This window comes from Eumetopias jubatus, unplaced genomic scaffold (genome assembly GCF_037043125.1).
Source record: "Eumetopias jubatus isolate StellerSeaLion01/CBP00866 unplaced genomic scaffold, mEumJub1_p1.0 scaffold_3, whole genome shotgun sequence".
Taxonomy (NCBI): domain Eukaryota; kingdom Metazoa; phylum Chordata; class Mammalia; order Carnivora; family Otariidae; genus Eumetopias; species Eumetopias jubatus.
Window position 1 is genome coordinate 131,038,814 of NW_028274809.1, and position 27,061 is coordinate 131,065,874.

A 27,061-nucleotide genomic window follows, 5' to 3' on the forward strand; every position below is an offset into this window, starting at 1 on the left:
TTTTAAAATACATCACATCTGTATTCTATTCTATGGCTTCTTTATTTTGAACAGTTGGGGTTTTTTCGGAGGGGGTGAATAGTGTTTATAAACAATTCTTGACTACTGGTGGCTCTTGGGACTAATAATGGCGTGAAAACATGAAGTCCACAGGATGATGTTCCCCAGTGATTCCAACCAACAGAACCTGTTATAAGCATCATTCTCACTTGCAAGCGCTCTGCCCTGTCCCAGCCGCTGACGAAGGTGCGGGGAGGCTGAGCATTGGCCACTGTTCCAGGCAGGGGGCTGGGCAGCAAGAGAGCGGGAAGCAGTCTGCCCTGGGGGTTGGTGATGAGTTTACAGTTGCCACTGAAGCCTAGGTGCCTCTTCAGCCTTTCACATGAAAATCAATCAGAATTTCAAATACGGGGGGGGGGGGGGTGTTGGGGGAATTGTTGTATTGGAGATATAGCAAATAGTTACTTGGGAATTATAAAAAGCAAATATCTAGTATAAATAGGAGGCCTATGTTACTTTATAAATTATCTAGAGAGCTTCTCAAAACCAATCAAAATAATGCTGAAATCTTAGTCACTGTCACCCAAAGATTTCCTCCCCCTACTGCAAGAAAGTTCCTGCCTCAAGTCAGGAACGCCTGCTAACAGACTAAAAAGGATAATGCACAGTTGTTTATGCTCTGAATAATAAAAGTAGTACACAGCCCTCTTTTTTTTTTTTTTTTTTTTTTTGTAGCCTCTACGGCATTTCCCCGCTAATGCTACTCCAGCTGCAGCGTCCCTCTGTTTCAGTAATGTTGCAACTCTCAGCACTTCTGAGTGCTGGGTTCTCCGGAGAGATAGAAACAGCTCCCGCAAGCAATGGCTGACTACAGCAGGAGGACCTCAGGCTCTGTTCGGAACCTTCTGTTGGTTATGGTAGCTGACACCACCAATGCCCTCCAGGATATTCATGGGCAGAGGAAACACGATGGTGGAATTCTTCTCCGTGGCCACGGTGGTTAGGGTTTGCAGGTAACGCAGCTGCAGGGCTATGGGAGACTCGGCCAGCACCATGGAGGCTGACTTCAGAGATTTGGAAGCATTCATTTCTCCTTCCGCTGCAAGGACCTGAAACGGCAGAAATAAAAGAGCTCAGAAAGAAAAGCTTACAACGGTGACTAAGGATCTCTTTTTTCTGGCTGCGTCCCGATGCCTGCCTGCCTGTGGGTTTCATGGAGTTACTGCGTTGACGAGGGTGAGAGTTTCACATCCTAATGTGATTAGGGGAATTTGAGGAAGTTGAAGGAGGCGGGGAGATATTTTTACAAATTACGAGTCCCTAGATTTCCTTTGCAAACAAAATAAAAGCACCGTCTTTAACCCCAACAAATCCTGGGCGGTCTGTGCCCTAGTGATGCTGGCTGATCACCCCGGAACCTCCCCATCCCCTGAGTTAGCTTTCACAGAAGTTTGAAATTCAAGGCCTCCGCTTGGCTTCTCTCTGTTGTCCTTACTTATCCTAGGAGATGTTTTTTTCCTTTTATTCTGTTGCCAGTTTAGCCTCATCCTTACAATGTAAGGACTATTTCAAGTTCTCTCTGCTCTTGATTACCAGGAGCAGCAAGTGCGGGTCTGAGAACACCCATTGGAAGGCTCTCTTAAGTGCTGGCTCCCTGTCTAGTTCTCTCCTGCCCAAGACGGATTTGCACCTCGATTGCCCCAGCCGTGGGCACTCACTGTCTCTGTGCCAAAGTGCCCTCCAAGTCCACTGCCGAGAAGCTGCTGGAGCTTCACAAATAAACCAGAGATGGGGAAGGGAGGAGGGCAGGAAGACTCATCGATTCTTCAGGAAGATCCTGAGTTGGGTACGCAAAAGGCTTCTCATCTTCCTTCGTTTCTGATACTCCAGGAAACCCATCCCCGCAGACATGGCTATAGGTCCTGCAGAAGGCTGTAGGTCCAACAGACTCAAGAACATTCGAGACCAGCGTATGTTTACGGTTTGTCATTCTAACCTGGATTGTGAATCCAGCACACTTAACACATGCAACAGTAATGTTCAAAAGATGGGCACCGTTTGGCTACCGCCGAATCACCAGCTTTCAGAGGGTGACTACACCCACTGTGATGAGTACTGAGCAATGTACAGCACTGAGGAATGTACAGGATTGTCAGAGCAATATTTTGTATACCTGAAACTAACCTAGCATTGTCGGTCAGTTATACTCCAATAATTAAAAAAAAAAAAAAAAGCAGAATTACTAGCTTTATACAAATGTAGATTCCTGAGCCACAAGAGACTCAGCTTCACCGAGTATGAGGTGAGGCCTGAGAATTAGTGTTTGCTATGTTGAGTTATCTCTAGGGGACTGAAATGCAGCCAGACCTGGGATCCACCTTGCTAAGTCACTGGGCATGTTGCTGAGCAGCCCCTGTCCCAAGACCTGTTGCCCTACTTCCTCAAAGTACATTAAGCTGCCCATTGCCTTTTAATTCAGGAGGAAATTCTCAGTAAAAACTGTGAAAAAGAGGGCGCCTGAGTGGCTCAGATGGTTAAGCGTCTGCCTTCGGCTCAGGTCATGATCCCAGGGTCCTGGGATCGAGTCCCGCATCGGGCTCCCTGCTCCTTGGGAGCCTGCTTCTCCCTCTGCTTCTCTCTCTCTCTCTCCCCCTCTGTCTCTCATGAATAAATAAATAAAATCTTTAAAAAAATTTTAAAAAAACTGTGAAAAAGAAACCCTTTTCTTATCAAAATCATTGAGAAGGCCTGATCTTCCATTTAAGGTCTATTTTTGTCTGCTTCAAAGCTAGGCATCTTGCCTTCCAGTGTAGACAGAGTGTTTCTTACCCTAGCCCTGGCTTCCCGGGTGGCCTCAGCCTCCGCTGCCATGGACCGCTGTAGCTGCACCGGAATCCGGACATCTTTGATTTCCACCCGGGCCACCCGGATCCCCCACAGCTCGGTAGCATCATCAAGTAAGGTCTGTTTCCAGATCAAAAGAAAAGGCATCGGTCAGAAGACAGAGGATGTAAGGTTCTGATGTGCTTTATATCTGCAAGATAAATTCCTCTTCCTCTTCTCCTTTTGTATTCACAGCATTTGGAGTGAGACAACTGGAGAAAGGAAAGGGAGTTCTTACTGATCACTCCCAGGAATTGAAGGGAATCCCGGGAAGGATTCAGAAGGAGAACCTGGGGGCGCCTGGGTGGCTCAGTCGTTAAGCGTCTGCCTTCGGCTCGGGTCATGATCCCGGGGTCGTGGGATTGAGCCCCACATCAGGCTCCTTGCTCCTTCGGGGGCCTGCTTCTCCCTCTCCCTCTCCCCCTGCTTGTGTTCCCTCTCTCACTGTGTCTCTCTCTGTCAAATACATAAATAAAATCTTTAAAAAAAAAAAAGAAGGAGAACCTGACAGATCTTTCAGGAGGTATCAGGACTCACCCCCAAACTATTCCTAATGAAGTATATGCCATCCCTCTAGAGTTGAGCAAATACCCCACATTTTCTTGTCATTGACATTAAGCCAGCAGCAATGCATGGGCTTCTCAGATACTCCTGGATTTTGTCCTGGCTCTGCCATTTGCAGCCGTGAATCACTGGGCCAGTTCCTTAACCTCTCTGATTCTTTGTTTTCTCACCTATAAAGGTTTCCTTTCAGGATTTTCATGAGATTTGGAGATAATACACGTAAGAGATCTACCAATGCCTTGCAATAACTCAATAAATATTATCGGGTACTTGTTGAGATACTCTGTGCCTTGCCCTAGTGAACCTCTGTCCTGTGGCCAGTTTTAAACAGGTAGCCAGGCATATTTTTTTTGAGAGCACCATAGCCTAAAATCAAAGATATGCTTGTCCTTTTAAAAACTGAAGACCACTGAGGATGTCCTGTTGGTTATCCTGCAGAGGGAGGGGTGAAAAAGAATGCTTTGCGAAGAGTGAGATCAGACGGCTAGTTCCCTCCGAGGCCTGGGGCAGAGATCCCCACTACCAAATGGCAAGCGATCGCTTGCCTTTCTACGATTTCTAGAGAACTGTGGGAGACGGTGAGACCTCCTGAGAAGCCGGTCACCGGACTGTGGCAGGGGAAACATCTGAGCTGTCAAACTTATGGGGCTCTTACAAATGATATGGAGAGTTACATAGCACCAACACTATCTCAGAAAGCCTTAGGGTCTTTGTGCCACATTAAGCACTGGAAGAGATGCCAAGGACCAAAGCTGAAATTCCCTCCTAACGTACAGCAGGGAGGCTCAGAATCAAAACATTCTTGATTTAGGACCACACAGAAATGTAACTGTCTATAAACTGGGGTGTGCAAGAGTTGAGATGGATGTAACTGTCTATAAACTGGGGTGTGCAAGAGTTGAGATGGATGTAACTGTCTATAAACTGGGGTGTGCAAGAGTTGAGATGGATACCTGCAACATCCTCATCAATATTATGATTACTTTTTTAAAGATTTTATTCATGTATTATGATTACTATCACGATAATTACTGATATAGGTGGCACCATGTCAGATTTTCCAGGGATGGCAGGCCTGCGATGTCTTGGTTGAATCCTGTTCTAATATTCCATTGACATGCAGAAATACACGGGCTGTCTGAGAAATGGTGACCTTTCTTCTCGAGTAACCCGAATTTAAAATGATGCTAACCTCTTCAGAAAAGGCTACTGTGTACAATGCTCACTCATGTGCTGAATTTCAAAGAAAACGGGTGAGCTGTACAATTCCTACAGCTCCCCTTCTCCTGCTCAGATATTTAAATCTATACCTTGTGATTGTAAAGGAATAAAACCACAAACTGAAGCCATGTGTTTATAGCAGCTCTGTGTGTGTGTGTGTGTGTGTGTGTGTGTGTGTGCGCACGCGCGCGCGTGCGTGCATGCACGGGAGAGGGATTCTTTGAACTACTGATATTTGATCATCACCGATAATTAAAATAAATGAACTAAAGACACAGGCTATTTGTTCTCAGCATCTTTACCTGGATGCTATGGGCAATCTCTTCTCGGCCAGCTAAAATTTGGGACAGGGTTTGCGTCCCTAAGACATTTCTTAGAGTAGTCTGAGCCAGCAGAAATGTGGCTTGGTGGACATCGTTGACGTTAGCCACTGCTGAGACAGCGCTATAGATTCTGTAATAGACGACTCCGTCCACTTGAGTAGTCACGGAGTCTCTGGTGAGGATCTGGAGAGCAAAGACAGGGAAAATCGCATGTTTATTATGACTGTCACAGTGACTGACAAAGTGTCAGCCAGCCTAAGAGCCCTCTCCCCAGGAGGAGAGCATTCATGACAGTTCATGCCAGCATCACCCAAACTCTGCCCTGGCTCGAGTATAATGTCATCCTAGGTGGTGACAAAATCCTTATCCAGCCCTGCAACTTCATCTTAGGCAAGTCTTAGACCCCACAGGCAGAGGCTCTTGATATGCCATGGGGAGCATAAGCACTTCTATTTTAAAATGTGGCAAGTAGAAACTTTGTGGAATTCTACCTTCTACACAGAGATAGAACACTTGTTGCCCTGATACCTGAAATCTTTTTGGTTTTCAGTTTTTATCAGATTTGATGAACAGCAGTGCTTCTTAGAAAACATAGATGTCACCAGAGACCGGGCTCTGTATTCACATAAAGAGAAATCTATTTGCTTTCATCGAGGTTTTGCATTAATCATTCTGAATAACGAGACGAGGTGCTTTGCAGCCACTGAGAGCTCTCTGGCAGGACCGTAGGAGCAGAACCTAGAGCTCCCTTCTCCCATCCAGAATGGTGGACTCTGAGGCCAGAAAAGGCCCATGATAGGTCACTAAGCATCTCCAACTCTCTTACGACACAGGCTGACTCCTAAAGTAAGGACTCCGTAATTCCCACCAGTGACATGGCGAGATGATTGTTGGGTCATGACTGAGTTTCCTGGACCAGAGAGAAGAAAATTAACATCGACTCATAATCCTCTCATCACCTCTGCCCTCCCACATTGTAGGCCCTACTCACATTTCCTTTCATTGTTTTGGTTCTTAGTAACTGTTTCTCTTCCCTATTGTCCTGTTATTGGCCTTGGATATTTAGTTACAATACTTTAAGAACTGAAAAGAATTATTTGAAATCCAAAAGCAGGTGGGCTCTTGTGCTCGTTCCTTACACTCACCCACTGTGTTGCATCCAATCACACACAAAAAAGTGAATGATAGAGATTTTACTAAAAAATCTTCTGGAAAGGTGACAGCAAGGATAATATCCTAACCAAACCCTACCCTCCACCAAATTAAATTCAGCTCCTTTATACAACGACTCAGCTGACTCTCCCAAGCATCTTGGCTGCTGCTCTCCATCCCAGCTTCTCTGCCAACTGCGTCTTTTTCTATCTTCTCTGGGACTTTCCCCTCTGAGTCATTCCAAGTCTTACAGCAAGCCAGCCCTTGCCCTTGGCTTCATTCTTAATGGGAAAAGCAAAACTCAGTAGTTTTAGGACCCACCCAGGGCTCCTCGAGCAGGTCCCTTGAAATTTGAAAACACAATGTAAAACATCAACTGTCCGTGAAACAGGGAAGATAACAGGTTTTATTTCTAACGACATATCTTTAACTGGCATTACCTCTTGTGGAGGAATGTTGCAAGGAACAGTTCGGAGATCAACCTTGACAAATACATCTATGCAGGGCAGGACCAGGATCAGACCTATGAGAGAGAAAATATGAATTTTTTTTAAAAGATTTATTTATTTATGTTGAGAGAGTGAGAATGAGAGAGAGAGAGAGTACACAAGAGGGGGGAGGGTTAGAGGGAGAAGCAGGCTCCTCGCCAAGCAGGGAGCCCGATGCGGGACTCGATCCCGGGACTCCAGGATCGTGACCTGAGCTGAAGGCAGTCGCTTAACCGACTGAGCCACCCAGGTGCCCAGAAAATATGAATTTTACCCTACTTTTACCCTATTGAAACTAACTGCAACAAATTGTCTCCTAACTATATGATACATTACTTTCAAGGGACTACAAATGCTTCTCAGAGGATCCTCAATATGAACACCTCTAACTTTGGGGAAAATTAGTTCCTCCTACTAGTCAGTGACTAAAGAAAAGTGGTTCCCTAGAAATTAAAATCTTGTGGTAAAGAGCTTAAGATCCTTGACATTTAATTTTTAGATTTTATTTTTAAAACACTCAACCTACTTCTATCCAAGTGTTGAATTTGACATTAATTTAAAAGGATATTTTGGAAATCGGTGTCCTTATTAAAGATATTCATACAAAAGATGTAAGTAATAGATTTTTACCCTTAAATATCAATGACTGTCAACATTCTCATTCATCTTCAATAGTACCGAAAAAATAGTGGAAGCAAAATCTTCTCAAGATTTCAGAGTCCCTAAAGGCAATGTATTTCAGAATTTGCTGTTTCTCCAGAGCTGTGTCCTAGTTCAAGTATAATGGCATTCCCCAATTATAAACGCTCTTACTTCTTTTTGAATTGTGAAGTATTTGGGTTTGGGGCTGGGTGGGGGAAGGATGGGGATAAGAAAATTCAGTTGAAGACCCCATGCATGAATCCCTGCCATAAGCTTGGTGAATGCTCTCTACAGCAAGAGTCACCAAGATTAGAACCACAAAGCATGTCAGCAAGATGCGGACACCAATCCATTTCCATTCACCAGAAAGATTTTGTGCTGTTGTTTTTGTTTTCAAAGAGGAAACAGGTTTGTAGGTTGCATACCTTACAAAGGGCTGGTAACATCAAAGGAAAACACTGCTAAGGTGCTTTCTTTCTTTTGGTCTCTCAACTTTCCTGAGACTTGTAGTGAGGATGGCTGCTTAATTTACTTCCTTATTTGGTGTCAGGTCACTGGTTGAGGTCCTGGCCCCTAAAACTAGAGGGTTAAGTCCTAGCCCTCGCCCTTACTAGCTTGTGACCTGGGAACACTCTCATAACTTTCCTGAGCTTCAGTTAGTTAATCTCTAGAAGATGGTAGTGAAGATTAAGCATGATTCAACATGATAATGAAATAAAGTACTAAACACAGTGCCAGGTATGTATTACTTGCTCAAGAAGTGGCACCACTTATTATTAATACTTTCATTATTAAAGAATAATTTACAATTTACAAAAGTGGAGAGGTTTTCCATTAGCAATTTGGCTTGTTTCTCTCTAGCTCTTACGGCTTTCTGAGGTAACTCATTAGCCCCAGAGACATGTATGACGAGAGTAGTTATCCTGGGACATTTAGTGGTGAAATCTTCTGGGAAAATTCATTTAAAAGAGATCCACTTTTCTCTAGAGCCCTCCAAGTTATGGCTAGTCTACTTCTCTCAAATCCAGTTTTACTCTAATTTAGAAGCTTGGCCCCACCAGATGCAACATGACCTGGAAGGGGTCAACCTTGGTCTGTTGTACCTCAGTTGGATCAGTCTAACACTTCTATTTGGATGAACTCATAAGAGTATCCATAATAAGTCATTCTTGCACTCTTTCCCCTCAGGTCCTTTATGAAATTAGACAAGTAGGGTTATACTACTTGAAACGACCAAGCCTCTTTAACAAGCTTCTGCTTTTGAAATTTCTCATATATATTTTTTTTTTAATGCAACAGATATCTAAGTGCCTACCATAGTGCATGGCCAAGTGTAGAACACATGCAGGATCACAGTGACTAAGAAAGTCCTTGCCCTGCAGAGAGCTTATAGTCCAGTTGGAGAGAGAATGTGTTTACTCAAATACATCATAATAGAGGGCAGAAAACAAATGTTATTAAAGAACTATTGCAGATAACCATTCTTTCTCATGTATCTTGTAAGATGCTATTTTTGATGGCCTCTGCTTCTAAAATATTAGAATTTATCGTATGAAATTGTCATACTTGCAAATCAAAAAAAATATTAGCAATTTCATATTGTTCAACTACATATACACCAAGAGAAGTTATGAGAATTAAATCAATACCTAACGTCTAGAGTTTTAGTACCTAACACCTTCCCATGTCCACTCCCCACCCCCCAAAATCCCATCCTCTTATAACATGAAGAATTTGGAACAGTCTTCATTCTAAGGTAGAGAAAGCATGGAAAGAAACACTACATTTGACCAAAGGAGTTGTGCGATAGATTCTAGCTCTCTATTTCCATTAGTCTACTTGCCAGGAGAAGAAACTACCTTTTACTTTTCCATTAGCTCTTTTCAAAGGGTGAGAATCAAAAACCAGCTCCCGGAATACTCTCTCTGAGTAACTTAATCGTCTACCTTGGCCATTTACTCCCTCCCTTCATTCTTCAGTCATTCTTCTAGTGGTCTTGATAATAAGGGACGTCCGGCCAATGTAACAGAGCTGCGCTTTGCTCCCATTCACTGACTCTCTCAGGGGGAATGCTAGGAAACAGGGCTGGATTTCCAGCCTCTCAACTAGAGGTCTAGCGGTGACTCCTGTTCACTTGCCTAACAGAACAACATCTTTCTTTCCATTGTACAGACAGGTAAGGGCTCCAGCTTCCTGTGACTTTTCTTTGCTTCTCAAAAGTGGCTGCCGGGGAAAATTTCTCAGCGGCAACAGTTAAGTATTAGGTGGCCATGATCCTTGTCAGGGACAGCTACAGTGTCTTACCTGGCCCTCTGGCTTTGTCAGCTTGGATGCATCCCAGTCGGAATACAACAGCACGTTCATACTCCTTAATGATCTAAGAGATTAAGGGAGAGCATTTAGTCCTAATGGTTCATCAGCTCACAGAGAGAGCCCAATTTATTTCCCAGGGTGTTACCTTCAAGCACATCCATATGGAGATGGGGAAGGTAAGGATCATCAGCAACAAAGAAAGGGAAAAGAGGATCCAGCCACACACACCGAGCCGTTTACTGCTGATGCCTAAGAAATGAGGAGGAAGCAAGCCTGTAACTTACATGGTTCTTAGAAAAGCCATTCAGCTGCATGAGTAGGGGGCTATTACCCAGTGCGCTGGCCACGCCTGATGTCACTGAGGAGGAGATCGAAACCCATGCACACCAGTAAATGCAGTAAACACACACATACACACACACTGTTCGTTCAGGGTTTTAGATTGAAATTGACCTGTCCCTTCCAAGAAAAGTCTCATAGAATCAAAAATAACAAGTACCATTATATTTAGTAAGAATGACATGGTTTATTATCCTCAAAACACATAAAACACTGTTACCCAGTGTATAATTCATGGACTACCTCCATCAGAATCATTAGGGTACCGTTTCAAAAGACAAATTCTTGGGTGCCCAGGTTGAAATTGAAGACAATCTCTGAGGTAGAGAGGTAGGTACTATTATCCCCAAAGGCAGACAAGATGGCAAGAAAAACATTTTGAAGAGCCTGTAGGTAGGAGTTTCTATGAGAGCTCTCTTACCCACCAGTGTTGTGGCTTTGGGTAAGCCACTCAATCTTTCTGAGCCTCCACTTCTCCATCGATAGTATGGGGATAGAAGTCAACCACCTTGAAGGATTTGACAAGGACTAAATGAGATTTTTTTTATATGGCTCTTGGTCCATACATTAATATCTACATTAGTAAATGCATATTACTACTTTATTCCCATTTTACAGAATTTACAGGGACTTGTCAGACACTGATATTTGACAATTCTGACTTTTCAAGGAATTTTATTACATTGGCTCATTACATAGGTAGTCTTTTTGCTAATCACACATTATGATAACAAGGGCATTTTGGCTTAAAGAATATTGCCCTGCAATGTTGAGTTCAAATCATACTTCAGTCCCCTAAAACTTTGTAGCCTTAGACTTAATCACTTCAGTTACACAATTTCTCAAGTCTTAGAACTCCAGTTTGTAGAACACACAAGTGTGGCTGACCCTTTTATTCTTATTTTATTCTTTTATTCACTATTCAACTTCTTTTAAATCCTCATTCCTTCTTGTTCTCTTCTTGACAACCGCCCCCATCCTCACCCCACACTTCCTCCAACAGATTCATATTCTTCACACAAGCACCCGAATTAACTATATGTACTAGATATCTTCACCCAAATAACTCCACAAACACCTTCTGCTATCCTTAGCTTAATTAATGCCTAACCATCCACGTTATTGTCCACGTTAGAGACGCAGGGTTATCACTGCCCCGCCCCTGTCCAACTGCAGAAGTCACTAGGTCAAACTGGTACCACCTCACATCCATCCTCACTTATGCATTTTATTGCCCCTGACTCACCAGTGCCCACGCCATAAGTTTATGAACATTCAGGACGGTTCTAGGATTTTGCTCTTAAAACAGTGCTGTGATGAGTGCTTTTTAATATGTGTTTTTGTACACTCATGTAGGGTAAATGCCAGGCAGGGAAAGTGTTAGGTCAAAGAGATTAGTATTTCCAATTATTTAGATGATTAAGTGCCCTTCAACGAGTTTGTACCAATCCGCACTCTCGTCAATAGCACACTGTGACGCTGCCTACTTCCCCATGCCTGGTGCCAGTACCCACCAGGTACTTTCTCGATTAGTGCAGTCCCATAGATGGGAACTATCTACGTCTTCGTTACATATTTAGTATTAAAAACGTTTTGTGCAGATGTCCTTTAATGGGCTCTAAATACACATAAAGATATACCCGATAGCAATAAGGACTTGCCTGCATACCCAAAGTTCATATTTTTAAAATACCACCTTCCAAAGCCTTGGACCCTGGTGAGGTGGATTGGACTATCATTATGTAGGATAAAAAAAACATTTTGTGCATTCTTATAGAATCTTTGTTGCATTTTGTTTATTAGTGCTTTTTTTAAATTACTGTAATGACACAGCCTGTATATAAACATTCTCATTGTAAAAAAAGAAAAAAGTCAAGGCAATACAAATAAAACTGAAGTCCTCCGATCATCCTCTCCCCAGTCCACTTTTATCTAGAGAGGTCCCATTGTTATTGATTTGGTGTATTTCGTGATTGACCCATTCCTATGTATTTATACACATATGTCTATCCTCAGAAAACACTTGGCTTAGATTTGTAGATTTGGTGAGCTATGGCACCATTCTAACACCTCTACTGTTTTATTTTATTTATTTATTTTTAAGATTTTATTTATTTATTTGAGAGAGAGAGAGTGCGAGAGAGAGTACAAGCAGCGGGAGTGGCAGAGGGAGAAGCAGACTCCTGCTGAGCAGGGAGCCTGACACAGGGCATGGGGCTCCATCCTGAGACCCTGGGATCATGACCTGAGCCGAAGGCAGCCGCTTAACCAACTGAGCCACCCAGGTGCCCCAACACTTCTATTTTTTTAAAAAACTGAATATATCTAAGAGCTATTTCCATGTCAGTACATGCAGGTCTACCTCCTTCTTCTTCATTGTCACACATGGCTCTATCCTGCACCTGTGTCTCAGTTTATGTAGCCATTGGACATTAAGGTCACTTGTACTTCTGCCCCTACCAACAAGGCTGACATCATGGTGCTCGTACACGCCTCTCTGGGACCAGCTGTAATTTCCTGGAATCTCGGTGAATGAGTTGAGAAGGCAGCACGGTTCCGGCCACCCGGGGTGTATTTCCCCGCTGCTGACACTGCAATCATTGGTATTCAGGAGCCTTGGAGTGTCCCGGGGCTGTGACTTTAGCAGGGCAACCCCCACAAACAGCTGGGACTCCACCAAGATCCCAGTTACACTTTATGCCCCGAGCAAGCACTAGACATTTCCAGAGTAGTTACAGCCTGAACACCCAGCTGCATAAGCAAGTGTTTGTGGCACAACCTGAGGCCTGACCCGTAGGCCTTCCTCCGGAGCCCCACCAAGCCCTTGCATTGCATGACGACCTGTGGGTAAGGCTGTTAGGTACTAACCATGCTGAGACAAGAGATGAGGGCATGAGTCATCTTCCAAGATTTACACTTGAGCTTTAGAATCACCCAGGCCACTGCCGCCGGGAGAATTGAGAATTCTGGAGCCTGGGGGTGTCATTAGCTGCAGTTAAAATGGGGCTGTGAGCCCAGGGGTCAGCTTCCCTGCAGGGCTCAGCCGCCAGCCTTGTGAGCCAGCTGCACAGGCTTCGAGTGGAGGGAATCTTTCAGCCTCCCCTCACGGTGAGCCCAGGAAGCCTTGCGGGGAAGGGGACCCGAGGATCCCAATTCTGACTGAAAAGATATGCAGGGATTGTGTTACAAAGGCTCTTCAGAAACCTCCCATACTGCCTTCACTTCAGCCTCCACAAGGGTGCTTCCAGAGCCTTCCCTGGAGGCTAAGGGGATGGTGGAGGGAAAGGGCCCTACGCCACCTCTGCATTAACCCCGCAAGCCCTTACTTAGCACACCTAACCATCTCCAGCTTTCTCCAAATCCATGGATGTGTATTTTCTGTGAGTAATTGCCATAATACCGTATGGCCATCATCGTCTGCTTACTTTGCAGCAGAGAACTGGATTTTGCCACCCCCAACAGATTGCTCCAGATTTCTCATTCATCCATTTGACAGTATTTTGCCGGTTCTATACCAGGCACTATGCTAGAGCTGAGGATTCAAAGGAGAATAGGGATGGAACTTCCCAACAAGGGTTCACGTCTAGCAGGAGAGAAAGGCAGTAGGGGCGGGTGTAATAATAAGGTCCAGTCTCTGCTGTGCCTCCTTCTAGGAAATAAGTGGGGATTCCCTTCTGTATGTGGCTGGGACAAAGAACAGCAGAATGTTTAGTCAACACATTTCCCTCAGCCTGGAAAGAGAAGGGCAGAGCCGTAATGCACAGAACCTGGGGCCCCACGCTGCTGACACTGGAGAGGCAGACCCTGGGGCTTCAGATGGAAGGACTTGAGGGGTAACCAAGGCCAACCCTTCATTCTGCAGCCAGAAAATCTGGTTCGTGTTGTCATCAGCATCTTAATCTCTCTTTAAGTAAAGTGGGACCCACAAGTTCCACAAACTGCCAGACATTCATGTCTGCCTTTAATGATTTACACAGTGAGGCAAGACCAAGCTTCACTTGTAGAGGCTTGCCTCTGGGGCTTTGTTCCCGGTACTTAGCTACAGCCCATAGCCCCGGACGAACCTTAAATGCCCTCTAGGACTAGGGGTAAACGCTTAAAGCAGGATTGGTAACCTGCGCAAGGCCAGGAAGTAGGGGAGATTATTCCAAATCGCTAGCCCCACATACATGGCACTAGTGGTAGAAATGAATTTTAGTAAATAAAACAAGCTAGGCAACTTGGTTGCTTATTTCTTATTTTGGCTTGGTCAACAGTATTTAAATATGAGATCAATACTACATCTAATCCTTGCCCCCAGATCTGTGTTTCTGTAAAATAGCTATTTCTTCTCTAAGCAGAAATAGCTGTTGAGGTATTATGACATTGTTTCAAAACCCCAAAACAGAAAGATGTATATAACTACAATGAGATCATAATACACAGCTTCCAGAATGGCAAACATAAAAGACGGGACAATATCCCATTCTAGCAAGGTTGTGGAGCAACCTGAGCCCTCATGTATGCAAAATGATACAATCATCTTGAGAAACTATTTGAAAGTATCTACTAAAGCTAAACACATACTTACTCTACGACTCAGTATTCCGCTTCGAAGTAATACCTGAGAGAAATGAGTGGTGACTACAATGAAAACCCATTCAAGAATGGTCCTTGCAGAATTCTTAGTCTCAGGAAATAAACTGAGGGTTGCTGGAGTGCTGGGGGGCGGGAGGGATGGGGTGTCTGGGTGATAGACACTGGGGAGGGTATGTGCTATGGTGAGCGCTGTGAATTGTGTAAGACTGTTGAATCACAGACCTGTACCTCTGAAACAAATAATACATTGTATGTTAAAAAAAAGAGAAGATAGTAGAAAGGGGAAAATGAAGGGGAGGGAATCGGACGGGGAGACGAACCATGAGAGACGATGGACTCTGAGAAACAAACTGAGGGTGGGGGATGGGAGGATGGGTTAGCCCGGTGATGGGTATTAAGGAGGGTACGTACTGCATGGAGCACTGGGTGTTACACGCAAACAATGAATCATGGAACACTACATCAAAAACTAATGATGTAATGTACGGTGAATAATATAACATAAAAAAAAAAGGAATGGTCCTTGCAATTTTATTCATAAAATTCCAGAAATGAAGAGCCACCCAAATCCATCAACAGTAAAGTGAATAAATAAAGTTGCGGTATACTCATCCAAAGGAGGACAACCCAGAAAGAAAAAAGACAAGGCTACCGCCATATGCAAAATGTGGATGAATCTCATAAACAAAATATCAGGCAAAATAAGCCAGACCCAAGAGTGCATACTTTTGATTCCATGTATAAGAATACATACTGTATGATCTCACTAATTTTGTATCATTCCATTCAAGGACGAGCAAAACTAATCTATTATGTTTGAAGTCAGAGTAGTAGCTGTTAGTGGGGTTGTTGGTGGTTGCGTATTATCGGGGAAGGGATCAGGAAGCCTTCTAGGGTGCTGTATATTTTCCTTATCTTGATCAGGGTGGTGATTACACAGACATACACGTATCAAGGCTGTGGAAATAAAGACCGACCAAATGAGAAAAGCAAATGCTCTTTATTTAGAATTTGCTATATGGTGGAAGAGTCAGCATCTGTCCTTTGTGTTTTGGCAAAGATTCAAAGGCAGGCAGAGGAGTGGGAGAGCTTTACAGTGGGAAAAGGGGAAGGCTTCCCCTGATTGGGGAAGCTGTAAGTGGGCTAAGTGAAGGCGGGGCATCCTGTGTGATTGCTTCGGGGTGCATATTTGGCTTTCTTTAGTTGGTCCTAAGTTGGAAGCAGGGACAGAAAATAGAGAAGCTGTCGGTTACTTATCAAGTCCTGGGGACTGATAGTTAGAAAAGTTGTTTAGCTTCCTGAATTGTCACTAGAGATAACAATCTGGCTTCTTGTAAGACTGACTTTCCTGGGCTGTTATTTTAGATAAAGGGGTTGTTTTGGGGGGCAGGCTGCCCAAACTCCCCAATTGAGTTCTGTTTTTATATATGGTCCAGCCATTGTCTGTTTGTATATTCAGTCTCTCTCTCTCTCAAGATAAACACTTAAGATTTGTGCACCTATTTGTACATATCTTATACTTCAATACATAACTCAAATAAAGACCAGATGATATGAGGTCAGGCTAGTATTGAGGATGGAAAACTCACTGTTTGCTCTGCTTTCTCAGAGAGAGGACAGAGGGAATAGAAAACCTTCAGCAAAGCCATCCTGTGGACAGACAGAGACAATGCCCAGCCTGGATGAGACATTGTGGCCCTGAGTCATTCCCCGTACATTCTAACTGAGATGACTTCACTTGAAAGCTAGATGACATCCCACTGGTCACTTACCCTACTTACATCTTAGTTTCCTCCTTTATTAACACAATAATAACTAGTCGTGGGGATTAAGTCAATTATATGTAAAGGATATTAGCCATATCAGGAGGCCCTCTAACCAACCAACGCACTGCCTAGGATTGTCTTAGAGGTGTATTTTGGCCAAGACATTCCTAACATTTCCCTCAGACTGACTAAACATTAAATAGATTCTTCCAGATTCTCAGACCCTGTTCTCCCTTTCTTTAGAGTATTTTCTTTAGAACACTTATTGTAAGTTCTTTCTCTTCCCCTTCAAGACGTAAACCTTTTTTAAAAGCCTCTTGTTAGGATCATTTTGTCAAGGACCTGGGAGCCATTCTTTTGAAATACAATCATCAAAGAAGGTAGCACTCCCCATTTTTGTGGGACGGGGGCGCCTGACTTCAGAGGGCACCTTGCTCCAAGTCGTAAATTTACCACCTATCAGAAAGATATGAGAAGGGCATTAATAAACACAAATGGCCTCTGACCACTGCCCAAGGCCATCCAGTTCTTTTCCAGGAACTCACTCCAAGCCTTAAAAACCCTCTACCCCTTTGTTTCAGCGCTGTTCATTCAGATTGAGTTCTGGCCTCCCTCCTCTATTGCAATAGTCTTCACTAAAGTCTTCAACTTCAGTGCAGTTTTTACTTTGACCATTTACGTAATATTTTTTCTTTTTTTAAAATTGGTTTCTTTTACCAGATAGGATTCTAAGTATCCATGGTGGATATTCTGGTCCATCCAGATGATGGCTCCTCTATATGGGCAAGAACTACATTTTCAAGGAGAATAAAGCCCTGCCCTTGAACGTGTCTACCTCCTTAAAGTAACATAGCCCCTGACTGGAAGTTCTTGCAGATAACTTTTAGAACCTTAACGACAGACAGAGAAAGAGAGAGAGCGAGCAGATCTTTAGTGCAAAACTACTAAATCAGAGCTAGATGCTGATCTCACCATTGCTCCTATGACTACAAAAGTTCACGATCGTAAGAGTTCTCTCAGTGTCATAATTGCATCTCAACTACGGAAGGATGATCTGTGCTTGAGAGTTACGTGAACTTTAGGACACGTGTACAGAGTTCCTTTTTACCATTTGATCTTTTATAGAAACATTGAAAATAAATTTTGAAATAGAATGTTCAAATGTTCAAAAAAGTATAAAAGTAAATGCTTTTAATATCTTATGCTCCCCCTTCAGCTTAAGAATTTAAGCACTACCAATCCAGTTAAAGTCCCACGTCATGACCTCCCCGCAGACACAGCTCGCCCTGCTGTTGCCTCAGGAGGAATTCCAATGAGGCTTCATCCCATCAGTCAACTAACTAACTGCCCAGCAACTCCCAAGCATGCCTTGGGAGACCAGGCTTGACACCTGGGCAAGTCTGTAATTCAGTTTTTCGGGAGGCAGGGCTTTGGTCTCTCACCTCCGGGTCTAGCTGCCTAAGTCGTATGCTAACACATAAACACTGCCCGCAGTAGAGAAAGCACCCTGTCCACATCTTTGTGCCTTTGCAGGAGCTTTCATGTCCCCCCGCCTCCCATTCATATCCCACACTTTTCTCTCCCTCATCTAGCCACACAGCTCAGCTCACACTTCCCCTTCTTTTCTAGGAAGATTCTTCTCTCTCACCCCTACCTTTGGGTGCTCCTCTTCTAAGTTTCTAATACACCCTCTATCCTGGCTTTTCACAGGATGCTGTAATTTTCAGTCACCGTGGGTGTCTTCCCTGTAGATCAGTAGTGCTGTGAGAGCAGGCGTTTTATATTTATGTCTCCATCTCCTGACACACAGTAGATGCTAAACTCATTCATTGCGTGAATGCAGTGAATGGCACACCAAATGCACTGAGTTGTCAAAAATGATGCTCAGCCACATAATACAGCTATTGATCTGTTTGAAGTTTCTTGTCTGGAAATAATGGTTCAGCAGAAGAGATTGTGTTTGCTCTCAAGAGAGTCAATTAAACTGGGAACCATATGTCCTCACATTTTCTCCTTCATGCTACTGCTTCACTGGGGATTATGAGAAGAAAATAGAGAAAATGTTTTCCTTGTGAAGGAGTCCAGAACAAGCCTCCCCAAAATGTTCCACGTTGGCACGTGAATTATTCTGAACTGAAGACCTACAAGACCCAAAAGACTCGAGAAGAGCCTTTTACTTCCCACTTAACTGCCTCTAAGAATTTAGATACAGGGCTTGGTGCAGGAAGAGAGCTAGCACCAGAGATAATTACCAAGAATAAGGTAAGCCAGGGGGAGATGGGCAGGAATGATTTGTTTAAATTCCTCTGTGGGTCCCACTGTTTCTGCCTGGTATGACAAACATTTGTTTACCAAACATTCACTCTTCTCATCTTTCTGTGAATTGTCTTCCTCTTTTTTGAAGCCCCAGACCACTGTCCCATTATTCTTAGCTCAGGATGGCACATAAGCCTCAATTGCCTGACTGTCTTAGAGCCTCTCATTTCTGTTTAGTTTCATGTACGCACAAAATTAAATTCGTTTTTCCCTTGTTAATCTTCCTTCTGTCCATGTCATTAGTAGACCAGCTAAAGAATCTAAAAGGGTAGAGAGAAGATTTTTCTCCCCCTATGCGTGCATCATGCTTGTCCCTCCTCCACCTCTCTTTTCTGTATGAAATAACAGCATTACCAATAGCAACAACAAACACTTGTCCTTAAGATGTGTGTCCAAACAGTCTCATGATAGTGTTATTTATGACAGTGGTAAATAAAAAACACTCTGAAAATACAATGGGGAGATAATTAAGCAAACCATGACATACCTACACAATATCATATCATGAGTATATGTTTTTTAATTGACAAAAACCCAGAAGTTATGATGGTATGATGTTAAAAGAAAAAAGCAGGAGAATGCAAAGTTCTGTGGACAATATGATCCCAATTAGCACAAAACACATGCAAAGAAAAAATACTGGAAGAAATTGACCAAAATGTTATCAGTGGTTAATTCTGAGTGGTGGAAGTATGATTTATACTGAAGGGGTCAGAACAAGTGTCCTCAAAAGTGTGTCATTTTGGTAGGTGACTATTTGGAGCAGAAATCAAGACCCAGTGGGCTCACGAGAAATTTTTGCTCCCCCTTTATCCACCTAGAAGAACTTAAACTGGAGGTTAAACTGGGGAGTTCTTGCCAGAGATGAATTTTATCTAACTGACCCATCTAAATGGCAGAGCAAACTTCTAATTACCCAACACCTGCTCTTCTTATTGCTCTGTGAATCGCCCTCCTCCCCTTTGAACCTCAGGCCCCCAGCCCATTCCTTAGCTCAGGATGGCATATATACCTTATTTTACCTTTCTGTCTTTAGAACCTCTTATGTATGTGGAGTTCCTGTTTGTACAAAGTTAAATTTGATTATCTCCTGTTAATCAGTCTCACGTCAATTTAATTCTGAGGCCAACCAGAAGAATCTTTGAAGGGTAAAGGGAAATTTTTCCTTCCCAACAATACTGTTCTAAGTTTTCTTAGTTTTTGATACCTTTATAATATTAGAGGGAGTTTTAAAATAAAAAAAATTAATCACACCAAGTAAAAAAAGAAAAAAGTCCTTTGTATTTCCAGAGCAGGAAAGATTGGAGGCTTCCCAGGGGAAAAATAAAAGGTGTGTGGAATGAGAACAATCACCTTGCCTGGGCCTGGGGATGTAGTGTTAAAAGTTCTTCCCTCTTTCTATTCACTTCCAATCCTGTGGAGGTAAAGTCAGTAAAGTACAGTCTCAGCAACTTCCTGGTTCTTTCTCCACAGAATCAAGGATTTTAAGTGTCAAACATAGACTCTAAAGAGAAACCCTCCTAGTAAATACTATCTTTTCATCACCTGAAAATCATCTTCCCTCCTGCCTAGTTCTCTGAAATGTGCACACAGCTTGCATGGAGGAACATTTTTCAGGGAAAACACAGAACTGCTAAAAAGAAATACTGTGCTACTCAAACTGTGTCCTCAGCCTGGCAACATCACCAGCTTGCAACTTGGATGCAAAATCTTGAGTCCGTCCCGGAACGAAGAGTACCAGGCCTTCCAGGGATGAGAACCCAAAATCTGTATTTTAAAAAACTCCCTGGACTTTTTTTGCATTTTCACATTGAGAAGAAATTCTAAGATTTGGATGATTAAGATTCCAATTGACTTCACTTTAACTCTTAAAGAAAAAAGAGGAAAAAAAAAAAAAGACTGCAAGAGACGTCAAAGGCTAATGAGTAGTGTTGTCCTACTCATTTACATGAGTAAATGTGTAACAACTGGAGGGGGGAGCCCTAATTTATAGCACTCTATAGATCGGATCTACCCTTGTGATGTCACTGAACTTGGAGTTGGGAAGAGAGGCACACTAGTGGTTTCCAAAAGCTTGTACAAGAAGCCAGCGGCACGGTACTGCTGAAGGCTCCTGCTGGAGTTGATAACAAAGACTCAGTTACTCATTTAATTCTCTCAACATGTGTAAGGGGAAATTTCTGCATAACTTGCAGCACTAGGTAATATTGTCTTGTTAATGTATCCAAGATGGAGGAAGGCAAGGGCAAATCATCCCACAAATCTCTAGAGAATGGCTAATCCTATATCTCTCAGAAATTGCTAAAACCACATGAAATCAGAAGTTGTAACATATAAGTTCCATTTCTGTTTGTACTGTGGTGGTGCAGGTTTTTCTCATTATATTAAAAAGTCAAAACCAAGTAACACTATGGACAGTTTATCTCACTGATAAAGCTCCAGTTAAGCCATTTACCCAGCTGATGTCTTCACTTTTTAAATGGAAGCTAAAATGTCTCATGAAACTTCTTGTTCAAAAAGATAATGGAAGGTACTTTGGAGATAGCTTCCACTTAGATTTCTAAGGGATATTTGCTGCTTCCCACATATCAATTTAAGCAAATATTTCTAAATGTATACTTTCTCTTTTACAAACTGATAGCCAAGTGTGTTCTCTATTTCTATGACTTCTTTGGCAACATAAACTATAGAGAGCATGGGTTAAAACACCCCTCCCCCCACAGACACACACATATACACACACATATCATCATCATCATCATCATCACTTTCTGGAACTTCAACAAGTTTTAAACTCTCCAAGACTCAGTTTTCTCCTTCATAAAATGAGATTATGTGAGAATCTTCCTCAGAATTATTGTAGGATTTAAAAACATAATGCAAGCAAAATGCTTCATAATCTAGACATGCCATTCAAGGTAGTAGTTAGTACTTATGGGCTAAGTTTTATTTTCCTCCACTTTTCTCCAGGTATCAAATGTAATGCAGGTCAAATCAACTTTTCTTTTCAATCATAACATCATCAGATGATACTTGAAAATGGACACATTTCAGCCTGTTCAACATGTCTTTGCTATGTAATGCAAAAAAAAAAAAAAAAGAATGTAAAGATAAATGCAAATACAAATTCTATCTAACACTGAAGAAAAGAGCAAGTTATAGACCGCTGTTCAAGAAGGAAATAAAACCACAAAGAGTGATGAATCCAAAATCCTGGGCTCTAACTGAATTGAAGCCAATCCCAATATGTATTAATCCCCCTCGTGGCTACTTTGTAACTCAGAAATGCCACAATTCTCACTTCCCTTAATATACATAAAACATACTTAGGGCGGAAAAGAGGAACTTACCCACTAAATTCTCTTTATCCTGCTTCTCAGGGGAACTCGCCCCCGGATCCATCTCATTCTTGAGAAGTTTTACACTTGGCCAATTTTCATGGGTTTGGAGCCAGGCCTGGGCTCCAGGTGCTTAGGAGAGGGGAAATGGAGAGAGACGGAATGAGCAAGTGAGAGAAGCTCCTTGCCTTTCATGAGCACCCTAAGGAGCAGTTTCCCTGGTGAAGGAAGCCTGTTAACATAAACAAAAGGATTTCTTTCATGAGTTCAGACTGCCTTTGTTCCTAGAGAAAATTCAAAAGAACATGACCTTCTGATGGCATTGGTTCCTGTAAAATATCTCTAGGCCATTCCCTACATCATTTATATTTTATAACCCACTTTTATGCACCTTGTGTGATCTGTTCACCACAATGAACTGTTGATATACAGGGCAAGTATATCTATCCTTATGTTGCAGATGACAGGATTTCATTCAATTCAATCTACACACTGCAATGCACGATCTTTTAAAACTTTTAAAACTTGAATCTGATCGTGAAACCATCCTGCTTAAAATAATCCCATGACTGCCAGTCATTAGCACGGCAAAGACTAAAATCTTAAGTGTCCCCAAAGATCCTGCTAGTCTGTTCCTCTCTGCCTTTCCAGTCTCACTCACATGGTAAACCCCTCACTCACTTGGCAATTGGCCCACTAGCCTTTTATGAATACCACTGCATCCTTCGTGCCACAGGGCCTTTGCACATGTTAATGCCATAGGCATAATTATTTGGTTAATATTTGTTTCTTCCTCTAGAAAAGGGGTTGGCTAACTACCGCCTGTTAGCCCAACTTGGTCTGCCATCTATCTTTGTAAATGAAGTGTCACTGGAACCCAGCCACATCCATTGTTTCTGTGTTCTCCGTGGTCACTTCTATACCACACCCGCATAGTTGAATATTTGCTATAGAAACCATGCAGCCTGCCTAAAATATTTTTTATCTATCCCTGTACAGAAAACGTTTGCTGAGCCCTGACCTACATGACAACTTCCACAAGGGATATGACTAGTTGTGCAATTTTCGCCATGGCACCTGCAGCGTTAGAACGACGTGGGCACATCGCGGATGCCCAACAGATACTTGTTGAATGAACGAATAAGTGATTTGTCAAAGATAACAGCTCAGAAGAGGCAAAGCTCCTTGTCAAATCTAGATCCCCAGGATTCCGTCCCAGGAGTCCTGCTTTCATCAGACCACTTCCAGTCAATGATAATTTCGCTCTTACTCCACTACAGAAAGAACGAATATTCTACTGGAATGATGGTCATCTTTCTCCTATCACTATTCCAAATAATATTTTGTTTTACTTTGTGTGAAAGCAACGCAACACAAAGCCAACTCGGATCTTTCCCTGGTTATCCTGTCTTTGCCAGTCGTTCTTCCCCCGACCGTCTAGTCACTTTCTTCCCAGCAACTTCGTCTTTTAAAACCTCTCAGATTGTGGGTTACTTTTGCCAACTACTGGATACTCTTAATTGCATTCTTGACAAACTCAGATTACAGTAATAACCAAGGCTGTCATCCACAGTTTGTAATTATAAGAATTAATGTGGAATATTAGAACTTTGGGAAAGGAGGCTGAGGACCAGAAACTCAGATTAAAACGGATGTATGTGCATGCACAGAGTCAGGGACTTGTCTGCTTTAGAATACTTTCCTCCGTGTTCTCCTCATACATCCTTTGTTATGGCCTGATGTGGAAACAGTGCCAGAGGCATAGTGGGCAAGAAAGCAGGTCCTGGGCTCATGTTGCCTGTGTAGACAGAAGTCCCAGCTCTACTATGAACCTCCTATGGGACATCATGTAACGTATTTAATTCTTCTTCATGTTCTGTTTTTTCATCTGTGAAATGGGCATGATAACAGTCTCTATCAGCATTGTCTGTGTGAGCAGTATATGAAAAATTACATGTAAAGTACTCAGAAGGGTGACTGGCGTTGATAAATTGTAACCATGATTACTGTGAATGAGAGCTGGGCTGTGTTTCTCAGCTCTCAGTGATCTTCTTTCTAACATGAGAATGTTGGGTTAATTTTCACTCTATGTCTCTTTTCATCCTTGTGTCAAGCACATGTAAGTAAGATGGATTAGTGATTGGTCCAGTATGTCAAAACATTCATCACCTCTCCTTTGTCTAACACCTCTCCTTTGTCTAACACCTCTCCAGTTTCCTGCAAATTTGCAAACTTGAGGGCCATTCCTGGTTCTGCCCTGTAAGTCCATCGATTCTGTTCTGTTTCTTCCTGCACCGTCTCTACTTGATCACCATGTCATCGTAACTTTGGGACTAACCTCACGTGGAAAAGAGCAACAAGAAAACTTCCTATGTCCGTCATTTCTTGAGACTAGGTCATAAACAGTCCTTGCCTGGAACAGGAAACCCCCCTTTCCCTCCGAATTGGATGACCCTCCATGGTCATGCAGCAAAATGTTTTGGAAGTACTGCTTTAGCTCATTTCTAAATATAATTCCCCTTAATATTAGCCGAATACCACTTACGCCAGTCACGGCATAAGGTTCAAAAACAACAGGAACAATAATTGTTCCCTGGTGGTGGCTGGCAAGAGCCTCCGGGGCACTTGCAGCAAATACCTCCCTACGGAAGATGACTAAGCAACTGTTCTTCTTCTTCCTGCACAATGTCCCAAGCATCTCAGCCTAGAAAGCAAGAATGATTTCAACAAGGAAGGAATGCCTGGAACAGCCAGGGGCTTCAGGAGATGAATGAAACACAAGATCATTCTCAATGTTTCCTCCTCCTTTGTCTAAAATAGAAATCATCGTGGGCCACGTTAATGGAATATTCTCCTCTCTGTCATGGGGGAGGGAGGGTGGGGAAATGAAGCAGATCACCAATTGCTGGAATGTGCTCCCAGCGAAGGTTTCTACATTTTCATCCTATCAGGGACTGAACTAGGGCAAAGTCCTGAAATGAGGACAGCTTTTTTGTTTTTGTTTGTTTGTTTTAGGACAACTATGATTTTAGAAGCCCTAATTCCATTCCCGCTCCTGACGTACAGGATGTTGTCCCTAAATATGCCTAGTTGATTTATCCTTGAGTGTTCATCTTAGAGCAAAAATGCCATCATGAAACAATCCGTTCTAGCCTCAGACCTTTCTCCTTTTCTAAGCTTCTGGTTTCAGGAACCCTCTCCCACCACCTGTCATCCACCATCATTTCATTTCTTGCTAAGATGCACACATATGTTCCAGGACATTTGCTACTCCCTCAGGAAAGCGTTCCCTTTACTTTAAATGATGAAGTTCTCTGATTTCATTAAATTTTCACCAATGTATATCATCCATTCTATTTTTTTATTCTCACTTATCCAATTCTTGAATTTCCACCTCCTTAAATAACAAATTAAGTCCACAGATCCTCATCGATATTTATAGTGATAACTCCCCAAACTGCCAATCTGACCTAGACTTCACTCCAGAATAATAAATATTTTCAACTATCAGCTGATGAAATATCTCTACCTAAATGTACCCCCCACCAATGAAATAATCTGTCCATTAGAAAACATTCTATTAAATAGACACATTTATTATGGAAATTATTATTATTATTATATATTTCCATAATTATTATTATGGAAATATATTATTATATATACAATGCATATATGTATATGATGCGTGTTTATTGAATAAAATGAACAATGAATATACGGCCCAACCTCAGAACTAGAATATAACCAACACCATTAAAGCTATTTGAGTATTCTTCATAAGCCTTATTCTCACCTCCCCATAACAACAGTCCATAATTATGCTGATTATTCTCTTGCTTTTTAAACAGTTTTTATTGTATATGTATATATCTTTTAAGAATTATTTTATTTATTTTTAAAGATTTTACATATTTATTTGAGAGAGAGACAGAGCATGAATGGGGGGAGGAGGCAGAGGGAGAGGGAGAAGCAGGCTCTTCACTGAACAAGGAGCCCGACCTGCGGGGCTCCATCCCAGGATCCTGGGATCATGATCTGAGCCAAAGGCAGATGCTTAACCGACTGAGCCCCCCAGGTGCCCCCATCATGTATGTATACATCTTGAAACAATGTATTACTTAGCTTTATTTGCTTTTGACCCGGGTGAAAATACACATGTAGTCTCCTGTGATTGCTTTTGTGGTTCCATATTGTTTTTAAGGTTCATCCACCTTGTTGCTTGCAGCTACTGTTTGCTCATTTTCAGTGTACCTCACTATTGGCAGGCCCCCATTCACTGACTTATTTAGAATATTTAAAAGTCTTTGCTATTACAAATAATGCTACCATGAATATTGTTGTACATGTCTCCTGGTGCATATATATGCAAGAGTTGTTCCAGTACTGAAAATCAAGGTGTGCACATCCAGAAATGGAATTGCTGGAATTTATGTTCAACTTTATAAGATTGTTGTAAACAAGATTTTGATTGTTTTCAAGGGGTTTGTTATCAACTGGATCTTCTACTAGCAGTGTACTGCTCTCAAGAATTCCCTTTGTTCCACATCATTGAAGCCACTTGATATTGTTGGAGCTTAGTTACTATTTGACAACTTAGTGGGTGTAAAATAGTATTTCATTATAATCTGAATTTAGATTTCCCTGAATTTCAATAAGGCTGAACAATTTTCACAGGGCTATTTACAATGCATGTTCTTTTTCCCTGTATTGTACTTAATGTCTTTTCCACTTTTTCATTTTTTCCATTTTCTTACTGATTTGTATAGTCTTTATATATACACTACCATGTTTTTAATATGCATACATACTTTCTATATACATATATATGTATATATATATAGAGAGAGATGCTTAACAGCTACATGAGGGGCAAATATAATTCTCTCTGTTGTGCCTTATCTTTTCACCTTTTTAATGATGCCTTTGATACCAAATATAGGAAGCTTCAATATACTTAGTGTCTGGTATGTCTTGTTTAAAAAAATCCTTCCTTTTCTATGGAAGACAGGATATCCTTAAGACAGGATAGTCGCCTATATTTTCTTTGAAAGCTTTTAGAGTTATTTGCTCTTTTGACTTAAAATCTTAAATCCACCCAGAGTTGCTTTTTGTGCATGGTGTAGTGTAGGAATCCA

General features: G+C 42.2%; 1 protein-coding gene across 1 annotated transcript; it reads right to left on the reverse strand.

Annotated features, from left to right (window-relative positions):
* Window positions 1-521: 521 nt before the first annotated feature.
* STOML3 (stomatin like 3) lies at window positions 522-21,987 on the reverse strand. Its single transcript, XM_088022201.1, has 7 exons — window positions 21,936-21,987; window positions 9,732-9,835; window positions 9,578-9,650; window positions 6,584-6,666; window positions 4,971-5,174; window positions 2,830-2,964; window positions 522-1,109 (listed from the first exon to the last, which is right to left on the reverse strand). Exons 1-7 carry the CDS (start codon window positions 21,985-21,987, stop codon window positions 885-887), a joined length of 876 nt encoding a protein of 291 aa, XP_087878327.1. The 3' UTR covers window positions 522-884.
* Window positions 21,988-27,061: the final 5,074 nt, after the last annotated feature.

Coding starts and splice junctions, on each gene's coding strand:
- STOML3 (XM_088022201.1), bottom strand. CDS start 21,987: ATGGATCCGGGGGCGAGTTCCCCTGAGAAGCAGGATAAAGAGAATTTA. Junction 9,836..21,935: donor GGATAAAGAGAATTTAGTGG/GTAAGTTCCTCT, acceptor CTCATTTCTTAG/GCATCAGCAGTAAACGGCTC. Junction 2,965..4,970: donor AGATTGCCCATAGCATCCAG/GTAAAGATGCTG, acceptor ATCTGGAAACAG/ACCTTACTTGATGATGCTAC.